This window comes from Lontra canadensis, unplaced genomic scaffold, assembly GCF_010015895.1.
Source record: "Lontra canadensis isolate GAN:19392208 unplaced genomic scaffold, GSC_riverotter_1.0 scaffold100, whole genome shotgun sequence".
NCBI classification, from domain to species: domain Eukaryota; kingdom Metazoa; phylum Chordata; class Mammalia; order Carnivora; family Mustelidae; genus Lontra; species Lontra canadensis.
This window is the reverse complement of record NW_022631094.1, coordinates 4,007,629-4,027,911: the sequence shown is the minus strand read 5'-3', so window position 1 is coordinate 4,027,911 and position 20,283 is coordinate 4,007,629. Positions and strand designations below refer to the sequence as shown.

The following is a 20,283-nucleotide window of genomic DNA, read 5'->3' as shown; positions in this document are numbered from 1 at the left end:
GGTTCTAGGCTCTCAGAGAATTGAATAGATGATTAGGGCAACATTCTGTATTACACGTGATTTTTTCTGGTGGCTATCATTTGAAAAAATAACAGGACAAGTTTTTAATGCCACCTCAACCTTGATAGCCAGTGCTGAAGTTGTAAATAATTTTATAGGCATCTGTGAAAACGTATTTTTGTATTTGTCTTAAATCTAAAGAGTCTGTTGTTAAAGGGGCTTTTTTCTTTTTCTGTCTAGATCTTTCAGGGAAACACCAACCCCACAGACGTTGTGTTTGGAGTTTTCCCTAAACCACTAATAACTCGATTTGTCCGAATCAGACCTGCGACTTGGGAAACTGGCATATCGATGAGGTTTGAAGTTTATGGCTGTAAGATCACAGGTAAGGTCCAGCTGGAAGATAGCCTCGTTTTGACTTATGGGAACTTTTAAATATAGGCGGAGTTATCTCACACAAATGGGGTCATGTTTATTTGGTGGTTAAGAGTACGTCCTCCAGATTTAGACAGATCTGACTTTACCCATGACAGATGTGTTTGTGCCCCTCGCTGGCTTATTTGGTGAGGGAACTGACTGTCTTTCAAAGCCTTTGTTATCTCATCTAGGGAACAGTCACGACAGCAGACCCGTGCAGGGTTGTTGGGATAATGGATTAGCACGTGGATCTAAAGCACTCAGCACAGCCTGGCGTGTCGCAGGTGTTTGCCACTGGACGGCAAGCTCCATGAAGACAAGCACTGTCTTCATGGAGCTTCTGTCCCCGTGTTCTGGGTGCACAGCCCACGGACAAGTGCTCGGTAGATCTACAATTAAAAATTATTACATGACATGCTGCTCTCGGTCACTTTATCTTTCTATTTTTGAAGGCTACCGGAGGCTGTGTCAGCCAAGATCAAGGAGGGGTTTACCTCCTTTTCCTACTAACTCCTCTGAAAACTCTGGGTCTGGGTATCTAGCCATCGTTTGTGGAACACATATACTATTGTTAGAAATCGATCTGTCAAAGTCTCTAGTTTTTTTGTTTCCTCTGACATGAATAGGACTTTAAAAGTTTCTGTTCAACTCATGTAAGTAGAGGGATTCCACCCACTGGAGAGGTGAAGAAGACTCAGTCTGGAGGCATTAAGTGACTGAAAAGGTAGGCCAGGCAGGGCAGAGCTGAGAATAAAAGAACCGTCACGACTATTATTCTCCTTGTATTCCTGTGGCAATCAGTGCACTTATGACTTGTCCACCCACCTTCCTGTGCGACCCGGCTGTATTCTGGAGTGAATAGCGGTCACGCCAGAATTCCTTTCCATTGAAGTAAATACATTGCAAAGTATCATTCAAAAAAAAAAAAAAAGACAATACAATGTAACCTTCAAAATAAGATTAAAAGTTAAACAGAATCAGTAACTGATTCATCAAAAAGTCATTAAAGGTAAATAAGTTTTTAAAAATCTCTGAACTATCTTTTAATATTACGTTAGGGTGTTTACTTTCTACTTCCATGAATGCCAACACTGTTGCTTCTATTTTTATCCTCTTTGCCATAGTTATGTCTAGAGAAGGAAAACAAATTTTTGATGCTGGGGGGAACACCCACCTGGGCAGTTTTCAATGAAATTACAAGCCATTTGGAGAAAAGCACAATGAGAAAAAACTAAGGAGGAAAAAACTATACTAGTTTATAGGAGAGTCCATTTTGGAAAGGAAAAACTAACATCTGATTTCTTACCAAAATCGTATTTATTTCCATCCCAGAGACAGAATTATTTGTTTTAAGATCGCAGACTTAGAAAGTTCAAGGCCGTGGAGGCAGGAATTAGTCGGAGAGGTTTGGAGAAAGAAGGAACATTGAAAAGTTAGATTAAATCTTGGCTTTATTTTTGATCAGCGGTTAGGTGAGGGAAAGTTCTAGGTAATTTTCAGATCATTACAAATTTGAGAAACTACCCATAAATTCATAGGAACAAGGTCATTTGAGGTCAGGTTGGAAATTTCTGTCTCATTTCTAATCTTATGTCACTATACAAAAAAAAAAAAAAAAAGGAAGAAGGAGAAGAAGTAACTTGGTGACTCCAAACGTATTGATCCGAACTCAGACTCCCGAGGTTCTCCTTTTAGTTAAATAAAACATTCACTTAAACTTGAACTGCTCTTTTCCATTTTCACAAGGATTTCCGTGAGAGTTCATTCTAGGTATGTGAGTCTTCACGTTTGAAGAAGGTGAATAACTTATTGGAATTTTGAAATAAAAATATCACATGACTTAATGTTACATGTTAAAGGACTAGTTAAATGACCTATTTATTTAAACATCGGTGTCTACAATAGCATATTCTTACTTTCAGACATATTTTATTTTGCAATTATTTAAGGAGCTATTTGTTTCTGCCAAAAGATACTGTTTTAGGCTCAGAGTGCTAATCTCTTTATCATGACCCCTGACATATTTTAGATACTCCTGGCTAGTACAGTAGATACAGTCTCTAAATAATGGATGGGTTTTGGAGAAGGCAGCATGTTATAATGACAGCCATGTGGACAGAAAGTGTGCAGACATCTACCCAGGCCTCACTCTGGACTGTCCACTTGGTAAATGTGTGACCATGGGCGAGACATTTCCTCTCTCTGACCTCCATTTCCGGGTCAGTAAAACGGACTTTAATTCAGCTGTAATGAAGATTAAACTGAAAGAATATAACACACTTGGCTTAGAGTAAGTGCTCACTAAATGGTACCCCATAAATGAGAGAAGGCATGGTGTTCCATAAACAGGGCCTAGAACAGGTCTCAGCAAGCAGAGTCTCTGAGGAGACAATGATATCAGTGTTTTCTTCTCGGTTGCCAGAAACAGACAGTTTTCATCTCTTAGAGGCCACAGTCCCCTCAGAGTGGAGACTGATGTGAGAGAAACAAGGCTTCAGTATCCTTGCTGGACCAGAAGACCCGTAAAGCAGGGGCCACGCTTCCCTTATTTTCTATTGTGTCATGTATGCCTGGACCATAACAAGTGCTCAATGCATTTATTTTTTATTAATTAATTATTAATTAATTAATTAACTAATTAATTCCTGGATGACTTGCAGTTCTCTCTACAAACAAATTACTGAATTTCAAAATATCACCCTCTCCTCTTGGCTTGTCAAATCCTAACCCAAACTGGATTAAAACAAACAAAAACTATTGAATTAAAAGTTACCTCATGAATACATCACTTGACTTCCAAAGTTTCTGGAGCCCTCAAGTTTTCACCTAACTTTTATATTCAGAAATTCTTTTTTAAAAAATATAATAATCAAAAAAAATTCAGAGTATACACTAGGTGTCACCCCAGAAAGATATAAAGAAAAGAAGATTGGGGCAAACCATTCTGCTTCATAGGTGATTGACAAAAGAGCATTTTCACTATTTTGACAAAGCAACTTCATCGTTTGGGAAAATATGGATGTTGAGGAAAATAACCTTGGAGAGTTGTGACTTGAAGTATCAGAACATACTGCAATTCTGTTAACTTGTGTTTATTAACCGGAAGTCTCTTAACTGGCATTTCTGCACATATCCGTGTGTTCCTCTGTTAGCCAAAGTTTGCAAGGATGACCTCAGGCACCACAATACCCTGAGTCATCATGGGAAGATTAAACTATGCTCATTCAGTTTCACCCATCAAATGCACCAATCTCCTTCTCCTCCTTGGAAACTGAGTATTGATTTACCAGTATATCTCACTGTTCTGTTAAAACTGAGTACAGAGGTTTTACTATAAAATAATATCAATAAAAAGAACTACCTTAATTCCCAACACAGAACTCTTCTCTCCCTTCCATCTGGAATTGCTTGTAATCCCACACAACCCCCCATAGGGTTGCCAAGTAAAGTACAGAATGTCCAGTTAAATTTGATGTAGATAAGTGACAAGTCATTTTTTAGTACAAGTATATCCCATGCAGTATTTGGGACATACTTGCACTAAAAATCAGTCATTATTTTAAATTCTAATTTGGTTTGCCACCTGCTTCTTCTTTTGATATTTTTGATTGTTTGTTTGCTAAATGTGGCAACACAAGTTCCAAAGGATTTGACATGTAGCCAGGCACATCTGAGCCAGCCAACTATGGAAGAATAGATGTTAGTAGATGTTAATAGATGGAAGTAGATGTTAGCATCTCATTCAGACTTTGAACGGTTAATATAATTTTTCTCCTAATCATTGCTAAAAGTGAGTCAAATAATTTTTAGTCAAGGGCAAATCAAGGTGTTTCTTCATTGTTCTTTTTGGGTAAGGCAGACTTACAGAAGGGATGAGTAACTAACTGTACTGTGGATATGTTGGCTGAAGGGGGCTGGGCATCACATGGTTTGTGGGTGTGTAAAAAGCACCCTAGCCAAGTCTGCATTAGAGAAAGCGTGTTAATCTGGTAAAGGTTGTGTTCTCCTTACAATATTCAGGTTAATTGTGTTTTTCTCCAGATGGTCACATCTGATACTTATTACCAGCTAAACATTTTCTTTATAAAGGCTGATTTTGAATCAGTCAGGTGTGACCACAGTGACCAAAAATGTGACTTCTATTTTTAGCACTATAGTTTTATAGACCCTCAGTAAAATACTTCTTATAATTTTTTTTTCATCCCCATTGAGTTTGTTCTGGGTTTCCAGATCCCAGCTTGGAGCAAATACTGTGACTGAATTACAGGAAGGAGTGCTTAACAAAAAATGACAGCTGCCTTTATTGTGTTCATAAGTTGATTCATTCAACAAATATTTGTTAAGTAAATACCATAGAGAAACCAGGCTTGAGGAGTCATAGAAAATTTTTAGATATGGTGTGATTCATGTCTCCAAAGAACTTAAAATCTGGTGAGGCAAATAGCAGCACTCCAGGAGCAGAATATGGTCATCTGTATAGTAGAAATGCAGATCAAGGGCTAATAAGAAGCTCAGAAAAGGAGAACCACACCTAGTTGGAAAGATGGGGAAAATTGTAGCACTTGAAAATGGTTCAAGATTTTTAGTGGTTTAGATAGTGGGAAGGGCAAGATAATGGGGACTTTCAAGTGGAGGGAAAGGAACAGAATGAGAGAAAGCTTCCCTCCTTCTCACCACGATAAGGAAGTGCTTTATTTCACTTGCCTCTAGCAAAAAGGAGTAAATGAGGAGGGGCTTTGCAAAGCCATGATCTGGAAAGACTGGCAGGCTTGGTTGACAGTACATGCATAATTCTTGGTTGAGCCGGGACTGAATGCTTGGATAAAGAAATGACATGACCTGAAATGTACACCTCATGTGGAAAGTATCTGAGTAATTCATTCTTAAGGGCAGCTAACATGGACACAGTTTAATTGCATTAAATGTATGCCTCTCGGTTAAGATGGTTATATTTTTAAGCTGAATTTGAATTATATTATGCAAAATTGAGTATTTCAAAGAAAAATAGGTTATCGTTCTTATGGATGTCCTTGAAAGAAGAATGATTGATCAGTTTGTTATTAAGTCACCAATCAATTAATCAATGATTGATACTCTCCTTATGCTCAGAAGCTATTTGGGCTGCTGTAGAAGATATAGAAAGATCTGATGCTGTTCCTTGCCTTTGAGGAATTTCTAATCTAGCTGTGGATACAAGATGACCAGTCTTAAAAACAAGGAGAGAACAGTTTAATGCAAAACTTTGTGCTACTTCTCGCATGGACCATCATATTTCTGAGGAGGGAGACTTCAGAACAAAGGCTAGAGTAGTTGGGGAAGTTTTCATGAAGAGTCTGAGGCTGGCTTCTAAGGTTTTAGTGGACCTTACTTCTGTCTGCAGGAGGACAAGGAGCAGCAGGAACATTTTGATCAAAGGCAATGATGATGATTAGAGAAGAAAATGGATTAGCTGGAATATACTGTCAGTAAGAGGAAATAAAATTAGAAAAACAGTGTGAAACCAAAATAAAGGTCTCAAAAGCTGGATAGAGACTTTCTATATGGTCCTATAAATAGTAGAAAGCCATAGAAATTTTCTAAAGCTCTTTTATTATTGTGGTAAATATGCATTACATAAAATTTACCATTTTAACAATTTTAAGTGTACAATTGAGGTGTGTTACGTACAATCACAGTCCTGTGCAACCATCACCACCATCCAACTCCAGAGCTTTTCATTATCCCAAACTAAAACCCTGTACCCGTTAAATTCCATCTCCCTATTCTCACCTCCTACCAGCCCCTGGCAAACACCACTCTACTTCCTCTCTTTATGTGTTTGACTATTCTAGGTACCTCATATTTGTCCTTTTGTGTCTGGCTTATTTTACTTAGCGATGGAAGATTTTTGAGCGTAAGGATGGTATTGCAGAAAAATGTTTAGGAAAAATGAATTGGCAGTTTTGGGTGGTATAAATTCACAGCTGGGGTCTGACAAGACAGCCAGACCATTTAGCACCTTGGCCTGGAGGGCGCAGACCAGGATGATGCTGAAGGAAACGGGGATCACAAGGCTGGGCCAACAGACTTCTTTTTCTTTTTCTTTTTCTTTTCTTTCTTTCTTTTTTTTTAAACAAAACCATGACAGGTTTACATAGCAGAACAGGAATGCCAAAATGTGAGATCGGGGTAGACAAGATGACTAAGCAGGAACTAGCTGGTTGGAGGTTCCACTGGTTAAAACACAGAGTTTGGTAAAGGGATTCAGTGTCAAGAGAAAAGGACCGTTTGGATTTGGACACGGTACATTTGAGATAACAATGGATATTTGTGTGGAAAGCTCCTAATGCAGTTAGAACAAGGGGTGGTCAGGACAGCTTCCTGCTGTTGAAATTACTGACTTCACATCTCCCACCTGTCATAAACTGAACCTCTGTTGGGCAGGGCCTGTACTAGATCTGGGAATAAGTTCTGGGTACCAAAGAGACTGCAAGATAAATACTTTGACATTAAACTTGGAAGAACTCAGAAAGACGGACGTGTATGTCTTTATGGAAGATTTTCTTAATTGGAATGTGCGTCTGGGAGGGGAGTTCTGCAAGTGTAGGAGAAAAGTTTGAGGGAGGGAAAGCTCTGGTTTAATATCAAACGATGCAGAGACTTAAACATGTGTATGAATGGCGACAGACAATGGGCCAGTTCAATCTGTGGTATTCTCTTTCTAAGCACGGAGGTTGTAGAAAACCATCTCATGTCATCTATTTCATTCCACCCTCTAGATTACCCTTGCTCCGGCATGTTGGGTATGGTGTCTGGACTTATCTCGGACTCCCAGATAACAGCATCAAACCAAGGGGAGAGAAACTGGATGCCTGAAAATATTCGTCTGGTAACCAGTCGCTCAGGCTGGGCACTGCCACCCGCACCCCACCCATACATAAATGAGTGGCTCCAGGTGGATCTGGGGGAAGAGAAGATTGTGAGGGGCATCATCATTCAGGGGGGGAAGCACCGGGAGAACAAAGTGTTCATGAGGAAATTCAAGATCGGATACAGCAACAATGGCTCAGACTGGAAAATGATCATGGATGACAGCAAGCGCAAGGCTAAGGTGAGGTCCAGGGACTGGGGATGAAGTCCTTTCTCGAGTCGTTGACCGAGGTCAAGGACCTCCTGCATTTTCCTGAAGAAGTACGACTTCATATTTCTTTTAAGCCGTGACATCAGTGGAGGTGTTTGATGGTGTCCATAAGACCCCCATTCTAGGGAAGCTGGAAATGAGGTACTGAACATGGTTTCTGAGAGCAACACAGGAGAGCATTGCTGATCACCGTTCCTCCCTTAGGGAACAGCAGAAAGCTCAACACTCATGAGACAGGGTGGCCCAGAGGTTGGGGGTCTGGGAGTTGACAGGGCAACCCAGTAGAAACTCAGAATCTCTCTGCAGATCCTAATCTGTTAGCACCCCCTCCCGTTCCTTTCCCCTTCTCTCACCCTTCCCTTATTTAAATGTTTTTGGGTTTTTGTTTTTTTTGTTGTTGTTGTTGTTGTTTACTTTTTACTTGTGGTGAAAGACATATAACATAAAATTTCCCATGTTGACCTTTACAGCTGTACAGGTCAGTGGTGTTAAGTACATTGATATTGTTTTGCAAACCATCTCCAGAACTTCGTCATCTTGCAAAACTGAAACTCTAGACCCACGGAGCAATAGCTCCCATCCCCTGACCCCCCACCTCCTGGAAACCACCATTCCATTTTCTATCTCTATGAATTTGACTTCTCTAGGAGCCTCACATAACTGGGATCATACAATATTTGAACATTCATGACTGTCTTATTTTCCTTAGCACAACGTCCTAGCATTGTAGCAGGATTCCTTTTTTCTTTCTTTCTTTTTTTTTTTTTTCAAGCTGAACGATATTCTCTTGTATGCACACACCATACTTTGTGTATCCATTCATCCACCGACGGGCCCTATCATTGCTTCTCCCTTTTGGCTTTCATGAATCGTGCTTCCATATGTTTTTAGTACATTGGAACCTTTTTAAATATGGTTGGTTCTTGACCCAGTGGAAAGGGAGATATTCCAACATTCCCCACAGATCTTCTTTAGTAATTATGTTTTAGTTGGACTGATGGTCAAACTTATTTGCATATCCTGAGCACACAACACCAATCAGGAGAGGCCACCCAAGAGTATGCTGGGGGACCCAATAGCTGGTTTGAGGATGAAATAACTAACAAGCCACAGCCCGTCCATTCTGTCTGCACTGTGGAAATGGTATTCAGCCATCAACACACCCAACACAATTGGCTTTCCTTGCCTGCTTTGCCCAAGACCCACTCCTTTTGTGAAAAGATCTGAGCCCATTGGCAGGAATGTCATCCTTGTTCCCACTCTAAGCAAGCGTGGGAATATGGCTTGATAAAAGTGACTCAGGCCAAGGATGTTGCAGACAGGCACCGCCAGCTCCCCCTCTGTCCAGATGTGAGGCTCTGCAGAGACCTCCTGTCCCCCACGGGCTGTGATCAGCACCAGTGTGGCAGGCCACCAACAGCCATGATGCTGTCGGAAATGTAAGAATTTCTCTCCCATCTCACCCCTGCTTCACTTGTGGTTTCCAAAATATTTCCAGTTTTTGTTGTGGTTTTTTTTTTTTAATCTACATGCAGCTACTCTCTTTCTTATGTTCATTTCATTTCCCCCTTTTATGTCTGGCCCTCTTGTTTTGGTAAAAGAAAAAGTAAAATAAACATCAGACACTGGCATTCCCCTAAGAGCCAATCTCTTCTGAGGAGTGGAGAGCCTTCTGTCTTGATCACCAAGTGAGAGACTGCCACACATCAGCAGGGCCAATGCTGTTGTGACAAGTTTGTTCTTCAACACAAGGGTTCCACGACAGAAAGAAAACCAAGTGCCTTATGCTTTGGATAAGATGCCTCGTCGCATCTGCAATTAAGTCCAGAGCTAAAGCTATCGCTCTGGGGTAGTACTTTGGTTACTGAATTCCACCCTAAGCCAGGACACAGTTTTCAATTCCAACCAAAAAACTCCGTTCATGAGTACGTGAGATTTTTCTCCTCAAATATTATTTTATCCGTCATTATCGTCTTCCTGTGATATTTAAAACCACAAAACCGTCTAAATTATTTACATAGAGCCCAGTCTGCGACTCCTGGTATGTCCCTCTCACGACATAAAATCTTTAAGATGCAAAAGGGCGCGGGTAAAACCTTCAGGTTAGTAGTATACCTATTACTGAATTGTATGACGACATTTAACATATTATATTTAACATATATAACAATAACGTATATAACGATATTTAATGTATTATATTTAAACTTACAAAGGAAGGTTACCTGCGTAGAATGCCAAGTATCTTTTATGTAATACTAGAGTGAGCACTGTTTTTATGAATGCAACAGGACTTTGAAGGATTGAAAAGACCTTGCTTCTCACTTCCTACCCTCCAGTAGCCATAATGAACAAGGTATATTAGAGTCTCTGCATTAACTAGACTTCTCAGGAGCAGAGAGGGGATCTAAGGCCCCAGAGCTCTCTTCTTCCAGAACATGATTCGTAAAAGGACGCAAAGATACTTCACAAACAGCCTCATGTTAACAAAGTTAGCCCCGTTCCATATGGCTCTTCACCGCTAATACTCTTCCCAGCTCATCCCCGTCAGCTTTTATAATGTTTTTACATTGTGCTAATTCTTGACTTGAGTTAAAATGAGAAGAAGAGCCCGGATTCCATAACTCTAAGTGCTTTTCTCCTGTGATTGTTGGAGCTTTGTTAACATCAACAGAACAGGCATGTGTAGCAATGTTGTTTTCATCATAATTATACCTCGCTGACGACACTTAATTGGGCCTAACAATAACGTATGTCAGATTCTCAGTGACTGGAAGCCAACTGTGTTCCATCAAGAGTGCAGAACCCCAATTGTGAATTTACTGTTATTTACGTGAAAATAATAGAAGGAAGCTTTAAGGGGGAGAAGCGGGGCTATGTTAATCATGTCCTTTTAGATTCCTGGAGGCTTTTCTGAACTGGAAAAGGGTGATTAATTTCCTTCTAGAACTCAGAGAACCTCTAGTCATGTCACAGGCCACCCAGTTGTTCTCTCTTCTCTTACATGTGTGCCCCCTTTAGCCCTGATATTTCTCCTGCTGAATGATCACATCTTTTGCTGGTTTGGAACGTCTTGACCCAGACTTGGGTATTGTCCCTGCTCCTGACTGACTTGGCCTGGGGCTGGCCATCCACTCAATCTGATCTGCTAGGTTTGGTAGTCCAAACTGCAATACATTTAAGGAAACATTAAGAAAACTAAATATGTTGCCTTGGTTATAGACCTCAGTTTCCTAAATTTAATGAGACTAGACTAGATCCTTTCTAAGGGCACCAGTCAAGACTACATAGGTTTGAACCCTGGTTCTGACACTTATACATAGAGCCATGGGCAATTACTCAACTTCTCTGTGCCTTATCTGTAAGCTGGACGTAATGATAGAACCTACCCGAGGATTAAATGAATTCTTCTATTTCAAGCACTTAGAACAATGCCTTGTACCTGTAAATATTGTGCAATGTTTAATGCATATAAGAGACACTCTCAATGATAAGGTGGTTTGATTTTCCTAATCCCCCTTCCCCACCTCCCACCCTGGACAGGATTAAGAATGAAGTTGAGAGAAGAGGACGTAAGAAGTCTTATCTGTTTCTTGCAAAAGTTATTGTTCCAACTTCTTACGATTCCACTCAAGGATTTTGACCTTCCTGTCCGTGTAAAAAGGGGACTAAAATAATCAAGTCGGCGCATCGGCCATGGGCTGCCTGGCTGCAGAAGAATGCCACAGCGTCTTCAAGTTAGGAATGTACTTCATTTACTCTGCAGTTCAGCCGGCCCTCAGGACCTCACTCCATGGTCAGGACCCTTGTTACCTTCCTGAGATGAGAAGGTCTTTTATGTACAAATGCCTCCCTCCCACGGGTGGTACTACTTCAGTAAATAGCAATTTCAGTGGGTTGGAATAACCCCAGTTCCTAACTAAATTGCCTTTGCACGGCATTACATTTAATATCTCCTACTTCAGGAGTTTAATCCCTTGGATTAATCTCCTACTTCAGGAGTTTAATCCCTATGGATCTTAGCAAAACTAGGACCAGCTCCTTTAAGAGGATGTAACAGGCATCGTTGTTGGAAATGTGCTGGCTATTATTGCTCTGAAAAATGGCAGCTTCTCTTCCTGAGTTATCTTCCTCCACCTCAAGGAAGTGGTGGAAGTGTCGCTTCTCCCAGGCACATCAGCATGTCATTGAAAACGTGTCTCATTAAACCCTCAGCTTCTGGGATAGCCTCCGTGTGTGCTCCGAAGTTTCTGAGAAATAATATCTGTCACCTCTTGGAGAAGCTTTAATTGTTGGTTTTTTTTCCACTTCCTCATTTGTAAAAGAGGTGTCGGCCATTTATGAAGCAGTGGGATGGAGTCTACTTCTCTGCCTTATTAAGAGTCCTGAAGTGGGGGGGGGGGGGGGGACTTTTCTGCCGAAAGGGAGGTTTTATCAGTAATGGCGTTTCTCAAACTTCACAGTCTTTTGAAGGCAACAACAACTACGATACACCTGAGCTGCGGACTTTTCCACCTCTTTCCACACGATTCATCAGGATCTACCCTGAGAGAGCCACTCATGGAGGACTAGGGCTGCGGATGGAGCTGCTTGGCTGTGAACTGGAAGGTAATTACAATTCCCAGAGTCCCTTCTAGTTCCCCAGTTTTTAAATCTCTTACTTCATGCATTTATGCCCCTGAGGGTGCTGCTGCAAATGGCTAGTTTTTCCCCTGGGGGGGTTACTGCCTCTGGGTCTGCCAGTGCTGGAGGCTCAACATTCCAGCACACTCCACGCAACAGTGCCTTGGTTGTTTTGTGAATAGTGTTTTGGTTGTACGCAGAACTCTCCTCAGGTTCTGTGGGTTGCCTCCTTTGACTTTTTTAAAAAATATTTATTGACATGAAATTCACATAATAGGAAATTGATCATTTTTAAGTGAACAATTCAGGGGCATTTAATACATTCACAATTATGTATGCAACCAAGACATTGTTCTATCTAGTTCCAAGATACTCCCATCACTCCAAAGTAAACTCCCCCACCCATTAGGCAGTTTGCCCTCAATGCCTGGAAACCACCAGTTCTTTTGACTTTTTCAGTCTTGTTCAGCCATCTGTCTGATTCAAGTTTTTGTCTGCAGTGGTAACTACCATCACATCCTAGTGGGAAGGGGCATTTGACAGACTGAAATAGCAGAATTATCCTGAATGAATTTCTCAGACTGCTGCAGAGAAACAAAACTTTACATGAGATAATATGTCTGAATGGGCACTGAGATCCATTCAAGGATATTACTGCATAAATTTATCATATGAAAGTCATACCAAGGACAAATTCATTTCACACACTGACCTTGGAACTGCACACAGCTCTGCCTTTTTATCACATAATAAATAAGAGGAATGTTTGAAAAAAAATGATGCCGTGTTTGTTTATTGTACTATTGAATGCTTTTGTGCATTAGAATTCCCATCTGCCTTAGATTTGAGCATCAATGAGTAACCAACTTTTCCATCCCCATAAAGGTCTTTCTTCAGGTTAGCTCTGAGGATGGCTATTGTTGGTTCCCAGATGTTAATCAACTGAGCATATGCTCATGCTTGTTTTGAAGAATGCTTTTTAATATCACCTTCTCGTGGTTTCAAAATTATTTGTGTTTTGAGCTACTCAAATATAATTACATTCTTGAGCACATTAAACATCATAAAACTTTGCTTATGCACTAGAGAATCTCAAGCTATAAATCACCATCCTAGTGAATAATTCATAGCTACTTTTGTATGTATTTATTTTAAAGCAGGCCATTATCTCCCATTCTTTATTGTGTAGTTGTTTCTATATCTGGAGCCATGTCCAGACCTCTGAACTATCCAGTCACTATCAACACAGACTAAGAATGACTATGTGCCAGGACTTTGGCAAAGGTACCGAGAAAGAGAAGAGACAGGCAGATCAAACCAATTGCAGACATGTTCATTCCATTGGCTGAGAAATGTGCTCATCTGGAAAAGGGAGTCTGCCACTATGGTGCAGGTCATTAGCCTGGATTCTGGAAAGCAACACTGATTTAAGAGGTGGAATGAATTGTTGGTTGAAAAGACTGAGGCTGGTGGCAGTTTGCAAGTGTCAACTCTTGTAGTGAGGTAGAAATGGTTGGTGAAGAGATTTGCTGCAGATGTTTCCAAGGGCTCTCAAAAGTGAGGAAGTTGCCCGGAGCCATAGGAGAAGCCAACATCCGGGGAAAGTAATGTCAAAGCTTTTTGACACAACTGGTGAAAGGGAGTGATTTTTTTGTTTGTTTTTTTAATTCCTTAAAATGATTAACAGGCCCTTAGTAAATATCTACTCCATGCCTTACACTCCAGAAGATACCTAGAGGAACAGAGAAAGACAGGGGGTTATATCTCAGCCTTGCACACATGTCCATCCTACTTCGGGCTAGCATTTACGAGAAATAATTAGAGAATCACAGAAGAGAAAGTACATTCAAGTATTAAAGTTGGGATATTAAGATTATTCACTTTCTACTTTTTCAGTTTAAACCATGTCCTACCCTGGGTCTCTTCCAATGAAGAACTCCTTCTCGATAAATACCATAAGGAAGATGAATAGAGAGTTTTAAATACTTGAAAGTGTCACGAGCATCTGGACCTCCAGGAAGGGTTCTCTTGATTCAGTGATAGCGACAAGTGGAGTCCAGAATGTGTGCTTGGCATTGTACAAAGTCTACACTGTACACCTGGACGGAATGCACATTCTCCCTAGCTATTATTGGTGTGTGTCCTGGGCAGTTAGGGAAGTTGAAACTAGCTACATTTCTATATTTGTCATAACTCTGCTCAGTAATTAAGCACAATTACAAAGAATATCAAATTTTTATTGAGAAAGAAGCAGTTACCAATACAGTCCTACTGGCCAGAAGCTCTCAGAGAACAGCCCCTCCACCCCGCCCCCACACACACCCGCTCCCAGTGTCTTGTCTGTGTTCTCAGACATCAAGAGAGCTGTACCTTATCACAAGTCTTGTAAAGTGAAATGTAATGCCGAAAACTGTAAAATATTAAACAGATTGCAAGAATGAGTAACAGGCTGAAAAATAATAGACCAAACTAAATTTAAAGAACTTCAAAAGCCGTCTTTGATTAATGTTGGCTACTTTTCAACTACAAGCTCAAAGATACAGGACTACCTGCCAGGGTTGGAATGCAATCCCCTAGGGAGTTCAGGGAAAATGACCCCAGGATATCTAAGACAACTCCTCTCAAACACCTGCCCCAAGTTGTGAAGCTTACTTAAAGGGAAATGGATTAAATCTAATTAAAAAAAAAAATAAAGAACAATATTGTCCTAAAAGAGAATCTTGAGACTCCCTTTTGAGGAAAAATTATAATACCAACTTAGCAAACTTAGCAAATCCTAAGAATGTAAAAGAATTCATGACAAGCGAGTTCTCTAGCACATTGAAAATGAAAGGAGAAACATTTGAAGCAGGATCTCTCTCATCAAAGTTCTCAATTCCAGGGTCATGAATAAATAACCAGTGAGAGAACTCAATCACTTTTCAGAAAAAGGATGTTTATGTAGATAACAATGTATAAAATGCTAGGGCTGCCAACTCTCCTCCGCAGATAGTGATCAAATACCAAAACAAAGCAGTCCCCAATGCATTCTGCTAAATCCAAGTATATTTAGTGCCTGAAAGAGAGGCAAGCCATACTCCTGGCCTTCTTACCATGGATTAGAGTTTTCTGCAAAGGCGTTAGCGGATTCCCTAGCGAGAGCCCTGTAAGTACATTGCAGAGGTGTGAGATCATAATCCTTGGATCTCATTTCAGCACCTACAGCTGGACCAACCACTCCCAATGGGAACCTGGTGGATGAATGTGATGACGACCAGGCCAACTGCCACAGCGGCACAGGTGATGACTTCCAGCTCACAGGTGCAGAAACCATCCTCATCCCATTGCTGTGCCATTTCAGTCATGTTGGGGTTGAGACCGGCTAGTTCGTGTGTGTGTGTGTGTGTGTGTGTGTGTGTGTGTGTGTGTGTGTTCACGTAACTTCTTCCAGCCATGACCATGGCCGGGGTCCGGGTGGTGGCAGAGCTGTGGAGCCATCTTCCTTCCTGCCATCTTCCTTCCCTCCTGCTGTCCTGCCACCACCATGCAAAACAATAATTGGGCCATTTCCAGAGCCAGAGGCTAGGATGGTCAGCGAATAAGAATTTCTCCACCATGGCTAAATGTGCATGACTCATCCTTATCTCCAAACCCCCACCCTCATACCACACGCATGGCCCATACTAACCACACACTTTAGAATGTTTCTTTTCATTTTCTAACGAGGGTGAAATGTTTTGAGTGGAACCTTTACCCAACGAATTGATGAAATTGGGCTTCTATTTGAAATGCAGCTTTTAAGTGGGGATTTTGTAAATCCTGTTACATTAAAACCTACAAAGGCAGAATTCTTATTTCACATCAGGAACAACTAGCAAATGTATCAGGGATGGTGTGTGCCAAATACCTCACTAATTAATTTAGGGTATTACTCCGTAACATTCTAAAACCTTGAGAGCTCGAAAGTGACCTTCTCTTCTCCTTGGAATGGCAGAGGAAATATTAGACAAGGGGGGTGGAAATGGAATTGTACCAGCTGGAAATGCGCCAAGGCAGTAGGATTTTCACCCGATTGTGGCCAAAGGCACTGTGGGACCTTTTCTGCCACCCAGGTCAAAATGCAGTTTCATCTAGCATCTGACTCTCATTTTACATTAAACATGAGCCCTTGGCTGCAGGTCTGTATTTTTACCCAGAAGGGACTCAGAGAGCCCACATAATTAATTTCCATGGGCGAAACTGAAGGCGTTCCCATCTAACTTCATAAGAGTGCCATGTTAGTGGCTAACGCATTAATATGAAATCTACAAGGAAACGTCCCACAGTACATTTCCAATTACTTCAAAAGCTCTCCTCTGAAGGAACGAGAGAGCTCCACTCTCAGATAGAATAAGGGGTCAAATCAAGCTTAGAAATGTTGTACCATGAACCAGGTTTCCATTTAAATCCCAGCTTCCAAGGCTGCCCCCCTCCAAATTTCCAGGATAATCACTTACAGTCATAGGGCCAATAAATGTTACCATGGGCTTCTGAAAACAAATCCTGTATGTAAGTAGCCACAAGCCACAAAAACTAATTAATGCAGAGGCATTTTCTTTGTGAGATGTCAAGTTCAAGCTGAAACCCCTACAGCTGGTGTTAAGAACAGAGTACCATTCTATGAACCAGGTCCTGTGGAACCTTCCCAGGATTGCTTGTAAACACTCTGCCACAGATCTCAGGGCTTTCGTGGACCCCATCACACATCAGTAGTGAAATTCCTCCTAAAAAGGAATGCTATACTCATCACAGTATACCCTTTCAATTGCCCTGTTGTGGAGAGGGTTCTTTCTTTATAAACCCTAAAGTGGTCAGTTAATATTGATTAGAAACAAAGCCTCAGATTTACTCCTCGTTTCAGAACAACCAACCTTCTTATTTTTGCATCAGTTCATGACTGAATCAATTGAAACTAAAGCCTTTGAATGAAACAGGGCAAGTATGTTAGCCTGGAGCAAATTATGTACGGCAACGAGTAACACACCACAGAAAATGGGTCGTTTATAGTGGAAACACTAACAGTCTTCTAAGAGTTACAAGTTTATAGTTTATCTACAGCATTTAAAATCATTTATTGGTCACACTGAAAAAAGTTCTAATTTTTTTTTTCACATTACCGTGGCAAAAAAAAAGAAAAGCCATTTTCTCAAGTCAGCCCATTTGTCTCAATATCTCTAAATATATACATATATTAGGAACTTCCAGAGGTCTTGTTAATACCCGCTCCCTGCCACCATCAAGAAGAGGTGATTTCAGTAGGAATCTCATGTTTCAACTTCATTGATCACATTAACAGCCAACTTGGGTTTTGTTTTTGTCTTTGTTTTTGTTTCTGTTTACTTATTTTGTTTTATGGAGCTATGGGTTCTCCTTCTCTGAGAAAGGGTGTGCGCATGTGTAGAAGTTTTTGTGGGAAGCAGAAGCCTCCCAGCATCCAGGTGTGCTCTCGCATAGGAACAGCTCACGTTTAGGCTCAGGCGCAGCTCTGCACCTTCCTTGCTCCTTCTGTCACAGCCTTTACCGGCAAAGCCTCAAACTGGGCACGTTGAGTATGACGGAGCCAAGGTAAAAGCTTCCTCACTTTAACCTTGAGTGGAGGGAAGGTAGAAATTAGGGTGAATTCTCTCTCGCACAGTGATTGGTTCCTTCACGCAGATAGCATCACTTCAATCTCTCCTCCTGGGGTAATGCTTTGAATATGGTGGGAAGTAAGTATTTTAGCAATATGCTTGTTACTTACAAACAACAGTGAATTCCAGGTGAACTGTACCGAATGCATGGAAATGAGGAGAGATTGCGCTCTCCCATACTTGCTTGCCAAGGTGAAATTTCACCCCTGAAGTTACTCATTTGCAAATGCCTTTGAAGTCATTAGATAATACAATTGGTTTCAAAGGCACCGGGAGGCCAAATTTCACATTGGATCTGTGTGTACTCAACAGCAGAATTTGGCTCCCAACCTATAACAAAACTGATAATGCATATCGGTTTTAAAAAAGTGAATTTTCACCTTGAGTCTTTCTCCCCTAAGACCACTGGGAACAGAACGCTAATGTATTCTGGCCTCCCTCCAATTCTGCCATTATAGATTCACCTTCTTAACCCATAATATATAAAATTCCTTCTTCCTAGCGCCTGCCTCACTGAGGCCACGCACACCTGTGACCGCTCATCCAGCATATTTATGGGGAGACCAAGGGTAACATGACTTGGTACTGCAGTCGATTAGCTCCAAACTCTTCCCACCATCCCAAGAGCATGATTTTACGGCTCTCTGATTCACGATCGGGATGATTTCTGATCTGTGGAAGCTGCGGGGCCTGGGCAGAATAGAAATGATCACAGAGCTTGACAGAGCGATACTACTGGAAGGTGTACGTTGACACCTGAGAACCGCCTCCAAAACTCTCCATGATTTGCATGAGCCCACACCTTGCCCTGCCCCCGAGTCTGCCCAAGGTCTTATCTCTTGGGGCAACAAATACATGCTCTCTGACCATACCAGACACAGGCAAGGAGAAATGGCTTTTCTCAAACACCTAAGTAATAAACAGCAAGCCAGTGTCTCCCATATGTAGTAGGTTCTAACACTCACCTAAGGAGCTTTCAAAAATTCAGATTTCAAGGCCTTACCTCTGGACATGCTGGTTCGGTGAGGTCTGAGGAGGATTAGTGGATTGGCAACTACAGCTTCAGCAGGCCCTCAGGTGATTCTTATGGTTGGCAAGTTCAAAAACTCAAAAACAACATGGGGGGTTAAGGGGGTAGGAGAAGAGTAAATGAAACAAGATGGGATTGGGAGGGAGACAAACCATAAGTGACTCTTAATCTCACAAAACAAACTGAGGGTTGCTGGGGGGAGGGGGCCCGGGAGAGGGGGTGGGGTTATGGACATTGGGGAGGGTATGTGCTATGGTGAGTGCTGTGAAGTGTGTAAACCTGGCGATTCACAGACCTGTACCCCTGGGGATAAAAATATATTACATGTTTATAAAAAATAAAATTAAAAAAAAAGCAAAATCTAGTTTGTATTTGGACAATATATCAGCAATCATTGACATCTGTCTGTGATTTTAGTAAAATCTTCATAGGATTCAAGGAGACTGTGAAACTCCATTGTTCAAATTAAAGTAAGTAAGAGCTAAAAAAAAAAAAAAAAAAAAAAAAAACTCAAAAACACTACCTTAAAACAGAGGTTTAGGGGTGCCCCGGGGGCTCAGTCGGTTAAGCGTCTGCCTTCGTCTCAGGTCATGATCCCGGGGTCCTGGGATCCAGCCCCGCATCAGGCTCCATGCTTGGTGGGGAGCCTGCCTTTCCCTCTCCCCCTGCTTGTGCTCTCTCTCTCTGTCAAATAAACAAAATCTTAAAAAAAAAAAGCAAAAAAACAAAACAAAACAAAAAAACCAGAAGTTTAATGAGGAGGAGCAGAAAACAGTAGCAGCAAGATGCAGAACAAAAGAGGGTGAAGCTGAAATGTCACCTGGTTCCTTCGCCCAGAATCCCAAAGTCAACCCCAGCTGATTGGAAGCCGACTCGGTTCAGGAGGTCATCCGAGCCACCTTCCAGGGCTCCCGGCCTGTGACGCAGTGTTTCTGCTCCTGCCTTCTCCCGCAGCTTCTCCAAATCACATGCTGGGCAGAATATTTGTCCTTGGGAAAAACAAACCACTTCAGCTACTAAAGAAAGAAGGAACTCCTGGCACCCACGTGAAGCTTCAGTTTTCCAAACAGACTGTGGGGAGCAGCCCGGCGCCGCCCCTGAAGGCGCGCATCTGAAACCTTGGGAAACTATTTGAAGCTCAGAGGCCCAGGTCGAGTTCAATTCCCAAGTCACTGAGGACGTGTGGAGGCTTTGGCTTTTCCACGGTTCCAACTGTGTAGCACGCTTAGCCCGGGGAGTCAGGGAATGCCCTTGGAACGAAGTCTCGGGCCCTCCGTACAGCCTGGACGCTTTTAGGAATACATGTGTTGAGGACAAAATCGTGGTTTATGCACGCTTGATCTTGCAGTGGGTAAAATCTCTGTAAAACGGTTTCCACGGGTGGAATTAAAGGAAAGATTTTCTGGGGAGAAGATTTGCCTTGAACAGATGTACCTGAGCCTACA

At 41.6% G+C, this 20,283-nt stretch overlaps 1 protein-coding gene and 1 long non-coding RNA gene across 5 annotated transcripts in view; one reads left to right on the top strand and one right to left on the bottom strand.

The window, feature by feature from the left end:
• The window catches only part of NRP1 (neuropilin 1), a 137,145-nt gene that overhangs the window by 99,205 nt on the left and 17,657 nt on the right, over positions 1–20,283 (top strand). For 2 of the 4 annotated variants that reach the window (XM_032837808.1, XM_032837809.1), the window contains exons 8-11: positions 241–385; positions 7,176–7,507; positions 12,001–12,145; positions 15,356–15,439. In XM_032837808.1, coding sequence (XP_032693699.1) covers positions 241–385; positions 7,176–7,507; positions 12,001–12,145; positions 15,356–15,439 — 706 coding nt within the window. Of the gene's footprint in view, positions 1–240; positions 386–7,175; positions 7,508–12,000; positions 12,146–15,355; positions 15,461–20,283 lie in introns of all 4 variants that reach the window. The other 2 variants (XM_032837807.1, XM_032837805.1) reach the window with 1 other exon arrangement.
• LOC116855256 lies at positions 17,443–19,476 on the bottom strand. The gene is made up of 2 exons (XR_004380318.1): positions 19,362–19,476; positions 17,443–17,765 (listed from the first exon to the last, which is right to left on the bottom strand). It is a non-coding gene; the product is annotated as an uncharacterized LOC116855256 (long non-coding RNA).